This window comes from Scatophagus argus, chromosome 4 (assembly GCF_020382885.2).
Source record: "Scatophagus argus isolate fScaArg1 chromosome 4, fScaArg1.pri, whole genome shotgun sequence".
Lineage (NCBI taxonomy): Eukaryota > Metazoa > Chordata > Actinopteri > Scatophagidae > Scatophagus > Scatophagus argus.
In genome coordinates this window covers 611,122-629,089 of record NC_058496.1, presented here as the reverse complement: position 1 = coordinate 629,089, position 17,968 = coordinate 611,122, and the positions used below count along the sequence as shown (strand labels likewise).

The following is a 17,968-nucleotide window of genomic DNA, read 5'->3' as shown; positions in this document are numbered from 1 at the left end:
GTTAATCATCAGGTTTTCTGTTTGTTCCTTCATGCTGTGCTCACAGTATCAGCCTCCATTTTGTTGTGTTTTCCCATGTAGTATAACGTCTGTTCTGGATAAGCCGGCTGCAACCAGCAGATCCTGATGTTTTCACTAAACCTTAAGAGATTTGTGAAAACAACCAAAACCACGTCTGCTCAGACTGAACGGATCCCATGTTGATTCACACTGACAGACGGAGGTGTGATGTGCCCACCAGGGGGAGCTCTTCACCTGTGCAATCTGCTGCTGGGCAGTCAAATACAGCAACAAGAAAGACTCAACTCAGTTTAAAATCTGGAACCTCTGATGACTGATAAACTGAGAGGATGTGTTTTAAGTTTAATTACTTTGTTAAAACGGTAAATAGTTCTGTAAATACAGGATTTGGCCTCGAAGTTGGAGAAGCGGCTTGTGACCGGAGGGTCGCCGGTTCCATTCCCCCCCGGACTGGCAGGAAAAATTTGGGTGTGGTGGAGTGATTAATTAATAAGGAAATGCTCCCCCCCTCCATTAGTCAGCGTATGTGCCCTTGAGCAAGGCACTTAACCCCCAACGTGCTCCTCGGGCGCCTGACATGGCAGCCCACTGCTCCTGTGTTTCACTGTGTGTGTGTGTGTGTGTGTGTGTGTGTGTGTGTTCAGTCAGTGACGGTGAAATGCAGAGAAGTCATTTCCCAGTTTGGGATTAATAACGTCAATAAAATAAAGAACAATTATATTTACTGCAGTGCTGGTGTGTACTTGTATGAATGTATTTTCTACTCGGCTGCGTTTGCGGCCTAACTGTAAGTGTCCTCACCAGATTAAACATCAGGCTGACGTTCAATATAAACTCAGACTTTTCTTCTCCAGCAGCTAAATGAGTACCAGGAAATAAGCAGCAATTTTGTGGAGCCTCTTTAATAAGACTTAAGGACAATAAAATCACAGCGGTCACAGTCATATTGACTCTTTATTGTAATGTAATATAGAAACTTTTACTGACTAAAAGAAGAGTATTGGAGAAAACCTTTTAAAGTGTTACTGCAGGCCCTGATGAAGAGGAAAACATTCATCTGGCGGCGGCGACATCAGACACAAATGGCTGAACGGTTCTTCTGATTCGGACTGAAGCACATCACGGCTCTCGTACAGACGCCGTGTTGTAGACACGTTAATAAAGCGTCACGTTTCCTAGGTGATCTGTAAGGTGATGAGTCAGGAGGCGGTCCCCGTCCCGTTCCGTTCGTTTCATCGCACGCAGGACTCTGATGCCTCTTCCACCGTTTGAAAGCTGCTGGACTTCAGGCAGTTTGCTGACTCCTCCTCCGACTGCAGTCGACTACTCTCGTCTACTTTCAGCTCATCTCAAACAAGCCTATTATCTACAGCAACAGGAATGGCCTCAACCTCCAACATGGCCGCCGAGGGTGATGACGTAAACTTGACCATGAGAGAATTCTGAGATTCAAGCGGCATTTTTCTACATGCTGAACCAAGCTTTAAATTAAAAGTGCACAAATTCTACAGAGTTTGTTGTGAACGCGTCAGCAGCTTCTCTCTGCGGTCCTCCTCTTCTTCCCAGAATGCCTTGTTTTCCTTTGGCCCTGGGTCTGGCGGGGCCGACACACCCCCTGACCTTTGCTCTTCCCTGACCGGCTGACGGCGGTGCAGGACAGGCCCGCGTCACAGTCGCAGCGTCCCAGCTTCCTCCTGAGTTTGGTGGACCCTCGCAGCAGACAGGCCTCGCCCTCCACCGGGATCCTCTGACACCGTTTGCCGGTCAGATACCGGACGCAGCACAGGCCGGCCGCACAGTCGCCTGACCGCACGCAGCTCGACATCTCCGGAGCTGCGAGACACGGACACAAATCAGTGGTCCTCACGGCAGAGCTTACAAACCGCAGTGCATTCTGGGACGCAAAGACGACTGCCAGTCACTCACCTTTTGTGCGGTTGAAGCCGCCTGTGTTGCTCTGAATGTCTGTCTCTGTGTCCCCGTGTCTGTCCATCTGTCTGTCCTGAGAGGACGGTCTCCTCTGAGCCCTGTTACTGCACCCCCACCTCTGATGACAGACAGACAGACGAATAAACCATAAGCCGTCTTCAGTGGCTTGTTATAAGATAAGAGATATTCACGTCTCTGAGTGTGTGTCCTGTCCCGCCTGCCACTGACCTCAGGTACGTAGCAGTCAGGTGTTGAACATGCAGGTGTTGATTCACGATGGGAGTTGAACTTGGTCTCCGTCTGGCGCCGTACGGGACGCTCCACCTGGGAGCCATGGGACCCATCCTGAGGAACAGGTTTTTCCACTTGAATTAAGATCAATAACCTCAGTTCACAAAATAAATCATGAATTAATTCCATCAGTTTAGTATAATAAAAGTTAGAGGTTGTTGTTTTGGGCCTGTTGGTTAGAGAGGAGCACCAAGAGCGTTAGCAGCAAGCTAACGGCTAACATCAGGCTAACAGCTAGCAGCCGAGGTTCACGAGAATATCCTGCTACTGCTAAGAACTAAGTACCGCAGTACAACTACTACTGATGTTACCATGTTACGGAAATTTCCTGTCTGCCTGTAGTGAGTTAAGCAAAGGAAAACACAACAAATCCAGAAGATAGCCTGCACCAAAATGTTTTAATCTCCGTAGAGACGAGGCAACACTCAGAACCACACGGCAGCAAGCAGTTCAGAGCTGAGCCCCCTGACTGAAGGCTTCATCTCATTTTGTTCTTTCCGATGTGTCTGTGGTTCTTTGTTTGGAGCTTCAAACACATTCCTTCACAGGTTGAAGGACAAACAGACAGGATGCAGTACCTGTTAGCACCCAGTTCAGGTTTATCTCCTGTGGGATGAAGATCTCTTCCTGCCCTCTGCTGTACCCAGCATGTTATTTAGAACGGGGCTGTAAGAGTCAGTTCACCGGGTCGTTACTCAGTCACTGTAACACTACACAACTAAAGCTACACATTAACTACATTGAGTATGAGGTAAAAGTAAACATTATGTCATTGTTACCACAAAGCATACAAAATTTCCATCACAACTATTTTCACCACTGCTGATGGTATGAACACTACTGACACTCCTTATATCACCAGAGGTTACTAACACTACTGCTACTTTACTAGTAGGACTGTTAATGTACTACTACAAAAACACTACTGCTTAAGTTATTATTATTGCAGTTGCAGTTAATACTACTGTTGCTACTCTTTCTACTTCTACAAGTACCAATAACACTGAAGTTATCGATAGTTTTCTAAATCTTCTACTTCATTTACCACTCGTAGTAATGCACAACTACTTAATACTGCTGCAACTAAAATACTTTTACCAGTAGCTTATACTCTTACCACCAAGTGACTTCTACTTTCACTGCTACTGCTACAAGTATTCTATGACTTCTACCTTTTGCTAGTAGTACTACTGTTTCTGTTACAGGTACTGAATTACTACTAGTATTATACAAAGTATTACTGCTGATATTTGCACTGATAATATTACAGTTACTACCAAAATGACTGTTGCCACAGTAACTATTTCTAGTACAAGTATCTTTACTACAAATGCAACTGATACTAGTATTCTTCTCCTGCTACTGCTGCCACTTGTGGCCATGTACTTCTAATACTGCTTCTACTACTATGCTAATACAACTAGTACTATGCCACTGTTGTACTGCTACTACTGATCTTATTCTTTATTAAATTATTATGTCACAAATAAACTAATGCTAATATTACTACAACTAGTTCCACCACTGAAGTACCCACAGTTACTGCAGCCACACCTGTAACTGCCAGTCATCCCCTGCTTCAGTTTTCACAAAGCGCACTCACCTGAGACACCTGAATCTTTTAAATTGTGGCTGGTGATGTTGCTCAAACTGACCTCAGAACTGTTTTTCCCTCAGCACACCATCATGTTCCAGGACCTGGAACAGGTTTATATAAACATTCCTCTCAAGTACAAAGCCCTGCCTCGTCATGTTTTCGGCCAATCAGACCACATTTCCCTGCTTCTCCTGTCAACTTCCTCCCGGCTGACAAAAGGGTCAGACTGTCAGTGAGACCTGGGACATGTGAGGACAAGGAAACTAAAATGATTCCCCAGCCAGGACGCCTGGATGAACGGAGGGGTGAGGCCGGAAACCCTGGAGGCATCAGCAGGGACTGGGAACAGACCTCGACCCCAAGAGCACCAAAGAAACATGGCAGGCAGCGGCTCCATCGTGTGTTCAGCTCGTCAGGTCATGTGACTGAACACACGATCCGCTGAGTCAGCTGTAAAGTCTGCTGCACCTCCAGAGGCCTGAAGGCCGCCAGCGTCCACGCTGAGGGGACCGGGACCCTGTGAGAGGGACTGAGAGCTGCTGAACCTGGCTGTGTACTGAACTCGCACGCCGCTCAGCTGATGGCGTTACTGACATCTTTAATACATGACAGACAGCTGCCTCGGGACAGACGGCCGTCGTCCCCCGTCTGAACGGCTGACCCCTGTGGCACCACCCTTATTCTGCTGAAACTGGCTCTCCAGCACATCACAAACAACATCCCAGTCAGCGTGGACCCTCACCAGTGTGCTTTCAGGGTCAACAGGTCCACAGAGGATCCTGCACCACATCAGAATGCTGTTTGTTGGCTCCCCATGAAACCGGCTGGAAACCTGAACTCTCTGGGCTTGAGGAGCCCACACGGAATATTAGACCTGACTACAAACAGACCTCAGGCGGTTCAGACTGGCAGTCAGACCCCCCAGGGCTGCGTCCCCCCCGACTGCGTCCCTCACATGGAGAGGACCCTCATGTGAACCACGTGGGGGCTGAGGCGGAGCAGGTGGTGGACATCACGTCTCCAGTGTGGTGAAGAAAGCCGAGAAACGACGGAGGATCAACAGAAACCCTGACTGGAAACATCATAAAGTGACAGAGTACAAGACCAGGTCCCTCTTCTGAACTCCAGTTAGTGGTGAAACAATAAAGCTGCATTTATTATGTTAAAACTGCTATTTCTTTATTTTCTCTGTTGTTTATGTACAAATAAACACCCAGAGGAAAGAGACGGCAGCAGTAACTCGATGTACATCTGGTGCGGCACAGGTGGAAATACTACAGTGAAGTACTGGTCGTCTTACCGGGAGCTCAGAGCTGTGCAGCATCACCTCTTTGGAGGATCTGATGGTGTTGGAGTCCAGAGCCAGACCACAGACCACAGACACACACAGGAAGCTACGCCACATCCACATCGTCCTCTAACTGCTGTCAGTCGCTGTGGTCCTCCTTTTCTCCTCCTCCTCCTCCTCTCGCTGTGAGGGAAGGAAAGCTGCAGAACCTCCTTCTAAACTACACTTCTCTCTTTCAGATGGTCTTACTCTGTCGCTCTGCTGTCCTCCGGTCTGCTGTTGGTCTCAGTCCCTCCGGCCTGAAAAGTCTACCTGATGCTTTCGAGTGGTTTGAGAGAACAAAACGAGTTTTGTGTCCTGTCTGCAGACCTCCGTCAGACTTGGTGTCCTGGCTGATCGTCTCTGCTCTGCGTGTCCTCCTGCTGCTGCCTTTCAGGTGTGTTTGTCTTTATACCCCTCCCCTCCCTCTGATCCGTCCTCTTTCAGCCGTCTGTCTCTCAGAAGTCTTGAAGGTGCTTTTGAAGCTCGACCGCATCAGTCGGTGGAGACAGCGCCGTCTTTGCTTCCTTCCTGGAAGCCTCACAGCCCCAGGTGAGGAGGGACGTTTGATACATGACACCGCAGAGACCACAGAGAGATTAAAACACACCTGGAGACACGAGACAGGTAGAGTCAGTGGAGCAGAGTGTGTGTGTGTGTGTGTGTGTGGTTTTGCTTTATGTGGTTTGAAATGAAGACTCATTAGAGCCAAACCTGCTTCTGTGAGGCAGGCGGATGTGCGAGTGTTTACAGGTGATTAAAGCTGATTAACAGACAGAAGTGAATCCGTTTCATGGCAGGTGAACAGAATAATCTCAGCTCAGCTTCTCTGAGCACACAAATTCAACACAATCGTCCTTCCAATAAAGATGCCTCAGAGATTTCTCGGGAAAACATGTCCAGGGGTGTGGCTCTGATTGACAGGCGCCCCAGCCAATCACCGCACAGGTGCTTTACATGTGGATGTGGCTTTGGGGGGCACCTGGTTTCTCTGAACTCAGCACTAACCCAGCAGAGGAACACTTGCTGCAGGTAAGTCAGCGTGAGCGGGAAGCCGCATCTCACGAGTGAATGTGAATTTGAGTTCTCTGTTTAACGTAATGAATGTCCCAGACGCCCGACACTCAGCCTCATTAGCCGTGCTAACAGCTTTGTAGGAATATCACCTTTTCAAAATAACCGGAACATTCTGCGCATGTGAACGCAGCTTTTGGCATTTAACTGAAGTCCAAAACACAGTGACAACATTCAACTCAAATGGAACAGGAAGGAAGTTATGGGACAGAGATCCCCCGTCCTGACTGGACGCTCTCTCTGGCAGTCTGTGATTTTGCTGCTGTGTTTTTGCACTTCAGGGCCACCGTACCACCGTACCGTACCCGAGTGAAGTCAGGTCAGACCTCTCAGGTTGTCAGAATAAAGTCATCACATTTCCAGCACAGATCAGGTGTGTTGAGTCTCTTCTTTAATCACATCACATTCATCACAGAACAATCAATCACCTCATTGTTCAGTCTTCATAAGTGGAAGATTCATACGACACAATCGCAGCTTATTATCTCATAGGTGAATGTAGACACACACCACAACGCCAAGACCCCTGGACACCTGGGCTGGACACCTGGACTGGACACCTGGGCTGGACACCTGGACTGGACACCTGGACTGGACACCTGGGCTGGACACCTGGACTGGACACCTGGACTGGACACCTGGGCCTTGGCCACCGCAGAAAGTTCCTCCTCTGAAGGCAGCACTTGAAGCAGCTTGACCACCTCCTCCTCCTCTTCCTCCACCTCTTCCTCTTATTCCTCCACCTCCTCCACCTCCTCTCCCTCCTCCTTCTCCTTCTCCTCCTCCACCTCTTCTTCTTCCTCCTCTTCTGTAAATGTTTCAGCATTTGTGTTTAAACACACAGAGGCTTTGTGGTATTACTACATGATGGTACACTGTGGTATTACTACTGCAGTGTAGAAATACACAACTGCAGTACTTCCACCACTGCTCATATGTGGAGTGTGCGACTACACGTATGACTTCTACAGACATACATGGAACACATCATGAAGAGAACAGCAGTGTAAACAGACCTGCAGAGTGTGTGTGTGTGTGTGTGTGTGTGTGTGTAGATGTGTGTGTGTGATAAGGTCTCCAGCCTGCAGGTTGTTCCAGGGCTTCAATAAAAGGACAGCAGATGCTCACAATTACTGACACACACACACACACACACACACACACACACACACACACACAGGTCAGAGGGTGTATGGTTTGCGCTGCTGATGTGTGTCTGTGTGTGTCTCCGTGTTGTCTGTTTTTATCAGAATAAAGGAAACGTTCACCTCCTTAAGTCCCTCCTTCTCTCCTTGTTTCCTGTCCTCCTCCTCTTCTGTCCTTTTGTCTGTCCACCCCCCTCAGGACACACTGAGGCTGTAATCAGTCCGTCAGCAGCTCGGAGGACAAGAAGAGGAGCTTCGGTCGTGCAGGTAGGACCCACCTGTCTGCTTTGCCGTCAGCTCTGAACTTTGTTTCAGTCTCATTTTATTTTATTCATATGATTGATTTTAGAGTTGTTTGTTTTACTTTAGTTTTGGTTGAACTGCAATAGCTGAAATAGCTTTTGCTTATGTTCTAATTCTTAAATAATGTGAGTTTTATTCTCTTGAATGTTTTGTTGTGTTTTTATTTTTCTGGAGTTAAGATTTGTTTGATTTTGTTTGTGGCTGTTTTTGTTCTGTTTTTCTGCAGCTGTTCAACACACCTGCCTGTTGTTGACTTCTGATCTGTTGTGTTTGTTAAGGAGCAAATTATACAGAAACAAGAGAAATAAAACGTTTTCATCGTTTTCTCTGCTGCATCAAACCAAAGATTCAGACGCAAAATTACATTTCAGATCAGGGAGAGAAATGAAGCGAACGAGATGGATGGAGATAAGAGAATAAAAGGAGGTGTGTGTGTGCGTGTGTGTGTGTGTGCGCGCGCGTGTGCGTGTGTGTGCGTGCGTGCATGCACATGTGAATGTGTGTGTGTGTGTGTGCGATAATTCTGTTAGTGAGGGAGGAAACAGCCTCTAAACCAATCAGCAGTCAGAACAGACGCACAGTGAAACGTCAGTTCACACTGACAAAGAAAAATCTACAAGCACTGATCTGACGAGTTTTTATTCAAACTTTCTATTTGCACAGAATTTATATTTATTTATATTTGATCCACATTTGAATAAGCTTACAAAGATTATCAGGTGTCAACAAGATGAAATAAGTAAAACATAACGCTGACATGAAAACAACCCAGCAGCTGAGCTCAGAACGTTATGATCTTTCAACAGTTTGTCGTGTTCACTGTCTCCCTTTAGCCCGTTAGCACGCTAACATTAGCCAGTTAGCAGCAACAAAGAGCAGCTGAAGCTGATGTGTACGGCTGAACTGAAGTGCCGGACGCATTCGAATGCTGGGCTGATGAAAAGTCAGTTATTGCAGTTCATCCTCAGGGGACCGCGAACATCTGAACCGCATTTCACCACAGTCCATCCAACAGCTGGGATATTTCAGTTTGGATTCATGCAGCTAACGCGGCTAAAAATCAATGTTAGCGCCACCATCTGGTGGTGTTTCTGCTGGCTGTAGTCAACAAACACAATCAGTCTCGGCACTGGACTCGTTGTTAGCCGAGATTAGCATAAAGTCTGGAAGTGAATCGGGTCTCTTGAGGGTTCTCTTGGGGTTTGAGTGTGTGGGCTCAGACTAATATCTGGAGTGTGTGATAACAACAGAGCATCCTGTTGTTTTATTAAAGATCAAATGTGATATGAAGGAGCCCTCAGCCTCACTGCAGCTGCTCTGCACTGCGTCTCTTTGTTAGCACACACACGGACAGACCGAGTTTACTGCAGACGTGTCAGCTGCTTCCAGCCTCTCCCGTCGTGTGTCCACGTCCAGCGTCCAATGTCAAATGTCTTTCCCTGCCCACCAAGTATTTGTAAAGCAGGTTTCATGAATGTTTTAAAACGTGTCCCCCTGCTGGTGAGCAGTTTCAGTGTGGATCAGCTGTGGCTCCAGCGTGGACTGAATCATGAAGTGTTTCACCCGCAGCAGAAAACAAAAACAAGACAAAAACAGTGACACACATGTGACAAATGTGTGTGTGTGTGTGTGTGTAGACATGGCGTGGCTCCATCAGAGTCGAGGTTCTCCCAGACTCGTCCTGGTCGTCGTGTGTGTTGCTCTGCTGCTTGACCACATGCTGCTCACTGTGGTCGGTAAGTACACACACACACACACACACACACACGTCAGTGCCATCAGAGTTGAGTTTGAAGCTGAAGGCTTGAAGAAGACTTTGTGACATGTTGGTTTGTTCTAATGAAATCATTATGTTCCATTAAGACTGCGACGAAGGTCCGATAACATGAAGAGTAACTAATGATGGAGCAGCACATTAGTGAGCGTAGAGTCATGTTACCCTGTGTGCAGCTGTCCACATACTTTTGGCCTTGTGGTGTGTTCACCCACTGATCGTCCTCTGCTGTTCCTCCATGATGTCTCACCAGCTGGAAACAGATCTGTGACGCAGCTAAAGACCTGCAGGTCAAAGTTGTCATCAGCAGTTAGACTCAGAGAAATGTAAAGACTACAGAGGACACACACACGCACACGCACACACACACACACACGCACACACGCACTCACGACCTCCTGACCTTGAACTTTAAATCGTAAAGTCTCAGTTCACAAATGTCTCCTTCAGTCTCTTCTCAGATAAAATCCTTTCTCTGCTCTTTTCACCTGAGGTGGCTTTGATGTGTCCATTATGTGTTTTAGCAGCTTTATGTTGTTGGTTTTCATCTCTTGAAGAAAGAGAGAAAGAAAGAGAGAAAGAAAGACAGAGACAAAGATATTCTGGCTGTGGTATTTATTAGTCACTCAGCTAAAGAGACGACAGTGTAATTGCTGTAATACACTTCATGGCCAGCAGCGGCAGCACTGAGCACATTGCTGCTGAGGAGGAGTGAGTGAGGAGCAAATGGTGCCCTTCTTCATCTGAAGGTTTGTACTGAGGAGAAGTTTCTCCATGTTTTCACCTCCCGTCCATTCAGCTCAGAGACGTCTTTATGAGACAAAATGGCTCCTGAAGACAAATATGTTTACAATGTGAATTTTAATCAATCCATCCACTTTCCTTCCTCAGTGCCGATCATCCCAACATTCCTCTACGCCATAGAACATCCGAGTCCAGAACCCCAGACCGCCCAGCCTTCACTGCTCCCTCTGCCCACCCTCAGTGCACCGGTCCTGGACACACAGTCAGAGCAGAGTCCCCAGTTGTCTTCTCCCACCTTCCCTCCTGTGGTGTCCCTGTTCGACAACACGACCTTCAGTCTGCAGGACACATGGACTGAATCCCCCCCCGACGTCGAGCCGACAGACCAGCCCAGCCTGACCACAGACCTGCAGATTAACGAGACCACCAACACCTCAGTAGGTGGATGATGTTGACCTGCTGCTGACAGATCAGCGCTTACAGCTGATTTATTCATTATCCTGTCCTCGGTCCTGCAGGAGTCCTCCTGTCTCCAGGACAGTATCTTTCTGGAGGAGGAAAACGTTCGTGTTGGTTTGTTGTTTGCATCTAAAGCTCTGGTCCAGCTGTTCATCAACCCCTTCGTCGGTCCACTCACCAACAGGTATCTTATCGTATCAGACTGCAGTTTGGTCCACTGTAAATCTGTAAACTTCTCTAAAGTCCTTCCAGAGCTGACAGCGCTGTCACTGCAGCGAGTAGATGTGGGTCTTTCTGGGCCTTGGTGGCGTGATATTAAAGTGAGAAGCTGCTCTTTTGTCGCCAACCCCTGCTAGCTACAAACATCTTTCCTCCATCACTCCACCATGTGTACATCTCCAACTCTTTTTGTGTTTTCTTGATGTTTTGGTGATCACACAATCTCTCACAACAAGTTAATCCACTATGAAAAAATTGTCTTCATCTCCAAGCGATGAAACGTAGCCATTAGCCATTAGCCACCTGTGCGCCGCTCGTCAGCTAACAGCAGCTCACACTGAAGTTTTTGCCTGATTCTTCTGTGGTCAAAGCAGCTTCCTCTCCTGGATTTTATTCCGCGCACTTCAAAACATTTTGAATTTGACATCAGATCTCTGTCTGAGTGCTGTGCTGTGTTGTGATAAATTCAGCCACTTGCACTGAATGAGACCCCCATCATTAATCAAATGTAGCTACTGCCCCCTGCTGGCTTTGTACGGTACGACAAACTTCAGTTGGCGGAGACATTAACAAACAAACACCTGCACTAACAGGATGATTTAGGTAATTAATACAGAACAGCAAAGTGTTAAAACTAAAACGATTACATTATTGAAATAGTTACATTAAAGCAGTAGAAATGCATGTTATGTTCACCTGAAATGCACTTTCTATAACAGGCACCTTTGTGTACCCAGCTGCTCATCACCGGAGGCCCAGCCTTTAATTGACTTTTTTATTTCAGTGAAGGTGAAACAAACCTGATGGCTAAATCTGTATGTTTACTGACTGTTTGTGTTTGATGGACTTCCTGTAAGTTCCTGTTGTGTGCTTTTAGTTACTTTATTTTTGGCCTCGTTTGTGTTGGGGCTCCATGGATCCTCCACTTCAGTCCAGACTGAAAAATCTCAGCAGCTGTTGGACGGATTGTGATGAAATGTGGTTCAGACCTTCACGGCCCCTTCGGGATGAAGTGTAATGACTTTGGTGATCCTCTGACTTTTCATCTAGCGCCACCATCAGGCCAGCATTTCAGTGTGTCCAGTATTTTCATTTCTGATCAGATAGCAGCAGAAACGATGACATTCATCAGCCTCAGCTGCACTTTGTGTTACTGCTAATTAGCTAATGTTAGCATGCTAACATAAAGTTCATATGCGCATGTCCTCCATCACTGCGGAACTCGGACCTGCTGACGTTTACATTTACATGACTGAAGGTGGTGGTGGTGGGCTGTGATTAAACACTAAGGAATCTCGAGCCCTCGGCCTTCTGACTGAGCCTCCACTCTGTCTCTGTGTCTGTAGGATCGGGTATCACATCCCCATGTTTGCTGGCTTCATCATCATGTTTGTGTCGACCATCAGTGAGTCGGACACACACACACACACACACAGAGTGATGTCAGTGTGTTTTCTGAACAGAGACGTCTAACCCGATGTGTGTGTGTGTCAGTGTTTGCCTTCTCAGGGACCTACGCTCTGCTGTTCTTCGCTCGCTCTCTGCAGGGAATCGGCTCATCCTTCTCCTCTGTGGCAGGTCGACGCCTTTACACTGACGCATCAAACACTCAGCACGCGTTCACAACCACAAGTGTTTACCAGTGTGTGTGTGTGTACGTGTGCGTGCGTACGTGTGTATATGTGCGTGTGTGTGTATGTATGTGTACGCGCATGTGTGTGTACATGTGTGTATATGTGCGCATGTGTGTGTGTGTGTGCAGGTCTGGGTATGTTGGCCAGCGTGTACACAGATGACGGGGAGAGAGGCATCGCCATGGGCATCGCCCTGGGAGGACTGGCTATGGGAGTCCTGAGTGAGACACACACACGTTTTACTTGTCTCACACTGCACGTGTCCGACTGCTTCAGTTACTTTGTGTTAAAGATATTTGATGAGCATATAAAATCCAACACCTCATTCAGCATTAAACCGGATGCCGCTTTGGTCGTGTCTTCGGGTGTCTCTGATTTGTCCTCACAAAGACAGACGAACACCATCTGTTGCTCATAGCCTGCGGCTGGTGTGTTGTCCTGTGACGCTGTGTTTCAGTTGGGGCTCCGTTCGGCAGTGTGATGTATGAGTTTGTGGGGAAGAGCGCCCCCTTCCTGATCCTGGCCTTGCTGGCTGTGTTCGATGGAGGTAAAAAAGTGTAGATTTTCAGTGAGCTCGGCTATGATGAACTGCCGCTGGCGGGATTCAAACCCGTGACCTCCTGTGTTGATGGTGCCTTGTGTGTTTGTGTGTCGCAGCGTTACAGCTGTGCATCCTGCAGCCTTCAAAGATCTCTCCTGGGGTGAGTCCACATGAAAACCACAACTGGTCTAGACCGAGCTGAGCTGGTTGGATTCAGTCAGTTCTGGACCAGTATGAGCAGTCTGAGTTTGTGTGTTTCAGAGTGTGGAGGGGACTCCGTTACTGACGCTGTTACGAGATCCGTACATCCTCATCAGCGCAGGTAAGAAGACGCCTCCTCACACTCAGCTGTACCACCGACCTCACGTCTGTGTAGTCTGCGGCGGGAGGATCTGCCTGTCTGTCTGTCCGTCTGTCTGTCTGCAGGCTCTCTGTGCTTTGCCAACATGGGTGTTGCCATCCTGGAGCCGACTCTGCCAATCTGGATGATGCAGACCATGTGCTCCCCTAAATGGCAACTTGGTATGTTCCACTTCCTGCCCTCCAGCTTTTCTTTCTTACTTCTTCCCTGCCTTTGGCCTGCTGGTAGAATGTAGCGCAGTACATTTACTCCCATAGTGGTACTTGTATCTTACTATACAATTTCCATTTTGTGTTAATTCATACTTGTACTCCGCTCCACCTCAGAGGTGAGTATTTGTACTGCAGCTTCAGTTCGTGTCCAGATGTGTTGATGCTGAGTGTCTGTGACAAACTGAAGGATGAAGATGAGAATCCTCCTCCTCCTCCTCCTCCTCCTCCTCCTTCAGCTGAAGCAGCTCCTGGAAGCTGGAAACTGTAGTCCTCTTGTCCCTCTCTGACAGGTGTGTGTTGTGTTGCAGGTGTGGCCTTCCTCCCTGCCAGTATCTCCTACCTGATAGGAACAAACCTGTTTGGTGTTCTGGCCAACAAGATGGGACGGTCAGTACATGTGTGTGTGTGTGTGTGTGTGTGTGTGTGTGTTCACTTCATACAAGCTTCAGGAGAAGATGTTTAATCAACAGATTAACAGATTAGCTTTTCTTTAAAGTTTGAGTCCTGTTCAGACCTGATCGTGAAGATTTCTGGTAAACCCACACCTGACAGACAGACAGACAGGCAGACAGACAGACTGATGGTGTTTCTGTCTCCAGGTGGCTCTGCTCCATGCTGGGGATGTTCATCATTGGCATCAGTCTGCTGTGTGTGAGTACAACATCACTACATCCAATCAATTTTCCATTTATACATAATATCAGTCCATTGGTCTGTTCATCCAACCAATCATCCATCTCAGTTAATGTGGTGAACAGTGTTGTAGTTACAGGAAATGATGTAAGACCTACTCTAACGCACACACCATCTTTTCATTGATTTCTTTCCCGCTACCGTTTGTTCTCACCACCAGGAACCAAACTTCATGTTAAAAACTATCAATTTAACTCCTGTGGCATCTGAACTGCTTCAGCTGCCAGTCACATCACATCCTCACTGTGTGTGTGTGTGTGTGTGTGTGTCAGGTTCCCTTAGCCACCAGTATCTACGGTCTGATTGGACCAAATGGAGGTCTGGGCTTCGCTATAGGTGACTATCAGCATGTTCATGACTGAGTCTCAGATACTGCAGGTGTTTGAAGGTGACCCGCTGGAGACAAACAGGTGTGTGGTTTCCCTTCAGGTATGGTCGACTCCTCCATGATGGCTATCATGGGTTACCTGGTCGACATCCGTCACGCCTCCGTCTACGGCAGTGTGTATGCTATCGCTGATGTGGCGCTGTGTATGGGGTTCGCCATAGGTAACACACACACACTCGCACATACACACACTGCATCTTGTTTTCACTGAACGTTAACAAAAATACAGAAAAAACACAGCAACTATCGCCATCCTGGATGTGGTCCTTCTGTGTTCCAGGGCCGTCCATAGGGGGTGCTCTGGTCCAGGCAGTGGGCTTTCCTTGGCTCATGGTGTTTATCGGAGTGATCAACATCCTGTATGCTCCGCTCTGCTTCCTGCTCCGTAACCCTGCTGTCAGAGAGGAGAAAATGGTGAATATAAAACCTTGGAGTTTGTCCACGTTGCAGTGAGTAGCAGAGCAGTTTAAACAACTGATGTGGAACCAGTCACATCACCAGTCGAATGTCCTGATCTTCCTCCTGCTCTCCTGAGGATGAACCTTTTAGATTTTATCTGTGAAGATTCTCAGTCATCCAGGTCATGGTCAAGGTTGGAGTTCTGGAAGACGTTTCTCCTCTTGTCCAAGAAGAGGAGGGAGGAGGGTGGAGGGAGGAGGCTGGAGGCTGGAGGATGGAGGGAGGAGGGAGGAGGGAGGAGGGAGGAGGCTGGAGGCTGGAGGATGGAGGGAGGAGGGTGGAGGGAGGAGGGAGGAGGGTGGAGGGAGGAGGGAGGAGGCTGGAGGCTGGAGGATGGAGGGAGGAGGGTGGAGGGAGGAGGGAGGAGGGAGGAGGCTGGAGGCTGGAGGATGGAGGGAGGAGGGTGGAGGGAGGAGGGAGGAGGGAGGAGGCTGGAGGCTGGAGGATGGAGGGAGGAGGGAGGAGGCTGGAGGATGGAGGATGGAGGGAGGAGGATGGAGGGAGGAGGGAGGAGGGTGGAGGATGGAGGGAGGAGGGAGGAGGGTGGAGCTCCTCTCAGACCTTTGAGTTGTGACTTTCAGCATTCAGGTGTGAAGTGTTCTGAGGCTAAATGTGTCATGTTCACACAGCGAACTCTGTACACTACTTATTACAATGAGTTCAGACACACATGCACAGCGTGGCGGCAGGTCTGGGCACATCGGCAGGAAGTGTGTGTGTCTCTGTGATGTTGAAGCCAAAGTGTTTGTGTGAAGTCATTACACAGTGATTAGACTGATCACAGATCAGAGGCTACGGCCTTCAAAGCTGCAGAGGAAACATTTCCACTTAATAAACTCTCAATTACACACAGATTACATACAGCTAGTTTTATTGATCCCTTGTGTGTGTGTGTGTGTGTGTGTTGCAGGCCATCATCGACCAGGAGTGTGTGATGCATAGGAAAAGCTACAATACACAGAAAGAGAGTCGTGAGTTCCCTCTGAGTGACTACAGCGAAGAAGAAGAGACAGAAGAGTGACACACACACACACACACACACACACACACACACCTGTCGATGTTGTCCACTTTGTGACGTTGTCTTTACATTCATCAAACTTCCTGTTGTCACACAGTCAGAACAGACATGTCAGTAATCAGTCATGGTGCCGGTCAGGATTTCTGATCTCTTGTGTGCAGGTTTACAGAGTTATTAATCACAATAAGTTTATGCAAATACAGTTAAAAGACGCCGGATTACCTCCCGCAGTGTTGAGTGTTGTCTGTGTTACATTAACAGCTCAAAAGCTGAAGATAAACAGCTGAAAAGCTCAGTTGAAAAGTGTTTAAAAGGATTACATTTATTCATCATAAGTCATTTCTTTTATTTGTAGGTTAAGTCAAACTTACCTAAAAACATTGGGGTTTGGGATGAAGGTTAGTTTTAAGTCTTCTTCATGAATTTGTCAGCATATTAGAAAGTAAGCAGCTACAATTACCATGTTGTTTAAGGTGAAAAATACAAAAATAATTCACTAAGTTCTGCTATTTATAAATCCCTGAATTATTTTCAGAATGTTTGGTGTTAATTAAGCAGATATCACATGTGGTTTGACCCCTCAGTAATCTTACTTTTTGAGTGTCTGAAGTGTTGAAATGTAGACCTGAGTCTGAATCTGACCTCTGACTTGTGTTGCTATTAAAGCCTGCTGTAGCCTGGACAGCACCTGTACCTGTGCGTGTTTGCCTCTGTCGTCCCCAGTGTTCACATGTCAAACTGAGGATTGTCAGATTGTCGGAAGCCTCTGGAAATCAGCTGGTGTGTGTGTTCACATGCTTCTTATCTGCTCTTTAATTTCCTGTGACGGCTTGGCTTGTTTCTTCGTCAGAGAAAACGACGGCAGGACACGCAGGAGCTCCGTCAGATGGAAAAGTAAACAGGATGTGAATGAAAAGCTGACAGACCTTTCTTTCATAAGGAATCAATTCACAGTAACCGCAAACAGAGAAGTTGTTAGCATTCGCTCTGAAATGAGCATTCAGAATACAACAGAAACCTCATTACATCAGCCCAGGTTCTCTACAACAAAATGACTGAAAGTTCTGCTTGAGTACATCTCACACAAACATCTTTTAACTCCAGGCTAACACTGAGCTAACCTGAAGCCTCATAAGTTAAATCTTGGAATAACAACTCGTCAAGTCGGTGGACCGCAGAGGACAAGCAGTACAGCCTGCAGTTTAAGCTGTGGTGTTTCATGTGTTTTGGCGCCTGTACGCTTGTAGCTGTGCTCTTGTTATGCATGAAATGCTGCTTAATGTGTTGTTTATCAGCTGAAGCTGCTAACTTGGTTTGTAACGAGTCACGATGGCTGATTGACGTTACAAACCTCGAGTTGTGGCAAACGGAACACATCCAGCTTTGTTAAAGGGACGTGACATACGGTGAGTCCGAGTCCCGAGTCCCGAGTGCAAATGGAACGCACCATTAGCCTGAGCTGTGTGGAAGCAGCCAGCGTAGCGTCACATGCACACGCCTGCAGTAGGAAGGGCTGGTCCTGATAAACTCTGACTGATTAAAGCTGTCAGTGGGTTTGTAGCTGTGAACATTTCTACAAAGATTTCCATCCATGTGTGTTTACTCTGAAAATGAGTTAGCTTGCAGCTAACAGATGTTTTGATGCTAATGGCAGCTGAAACATTAGACCAAAGAATAACAAAAGGTTAAAGTAGGAAAAATGACTTTGATCTGATCAAATAATTGTTGTTTGAGGTGTGTGTGTGTGGTTAATATAAGTGAGGGTTAATTACATCC

General features: G+C 47.3%; 2 protein-coding genes across 2 annotated transcripts; one reads left to right on the top strand and one right to left on the bottom strand.

Moving 5' to 3' along the window:
• Window positions 1-957: 957 nt before the first annotated feature.
• LOC124057886 (dickkopf-related protein 4-like) lies at window positions 958-5,519 on the bottom strand. Its single transcript, XM_046386530.1, has 4 exons — window positions 5,139-5,519; window positions 2,179-2,295; window positions 1,948-2,068; window positions 958-1,854 (listed from the first exon to the last, which is right to left on the bottom strand). The coding sequence occupies exons 1-4, from the start codon at window positions 5,247-5,249 to the stop codon at window positions 1,550-1,552; spliced, it is 654 nt and encodes a 217-aa protein (XP_046242486.1). The 5' UTR covers window positions 5,250-5,519; the 3' UTR covers window positions 958-1,549.
• A 1,527-nt stretch (window positions 5,520-7,046) lies between these two features.
• On the top strand, window positions 7,047-16,879 carry LOC124057884 (chromaffin granule amine transporter). Its single transcript, XM_046386527.1, has 17 exons — window positions 7,047-7,651; window positions 9,325-9,423; window positions 10,353-10,642; window positions 10,724-10,848; window positions 12,230-12,288; window positions 12,378-12,461; window positions 12,646-12,738; window positions 12,975-13,064; window positions 13,175-13,218; window positions 13,320-13,380; window positions 13,485-13,580; window positions 13,940-14,018; window positions 14,231-14,282; window positions 14,597-14,660; window positions 14,754-14,873; window positions 14,993-15,126; window positions 16,082-16,879. Exons 2-17 carry the CDS (start codon window positions 9,327-9,329, stop codon window positions 16,190-16,192), a joined length of 1,599 nt encoding a protein of 532 aa, XP_046242483.1. The 5' UTR covers window positions 7,047-7,651; window positions 9,325-9,326; the 3' UTR covers window positions 16,193-16,879.
• Window positions 16,880-17,968: the final 1,089 nt, after the last annotated feature.

Bases quoted from the DNA above. Each gene is read 5' to 3' on its own strand.
- LOC124057886 (XM_046386530.1), bottom strand. From the start codon at position 5,249: ATGTGGATGTGGCGTAGCTTCCTGTGTGTGTCTGTGGTCTGTGGTCTG. The intron at 2,296-5,138 runs GTAAGACGACCA...CCTGTTCCTCAG, and splicing joins TGCACAGCTCTGAGCTCCCG to GATGGGTCCCATGGCTCCCA. The intron at 1,855-1,947 runs GTGAGTGACTGG...CGTGTCTCGCAG, and splicing joins CGGCTTCAACCGCACAAAAG to CTCCGGAGATGTCGAGCTGC.
- LOC124057884 (XM_046386527.1), top strand. From the start codon at position 9,327: ATGGCGTGGCTCCATCAGAGTCGAGGTTCTCCCAGACTCGTCCTGGTC. The intron at 13,219-13,319 runs GTGAGTCCACAT...TGTGTGTTTCAG, and splicing joins CTTCAAAGATCTCTCCTGGG to AGTGTGGAGGGGACTCCGTT. The intron at 15,127-16,081 runs GTGAATATAAAA...TGTGTGTTGCAG, and splicing joins CTGTCAGAGAGGAGAAAATG to GCCATCATCGACCAGGAGTG.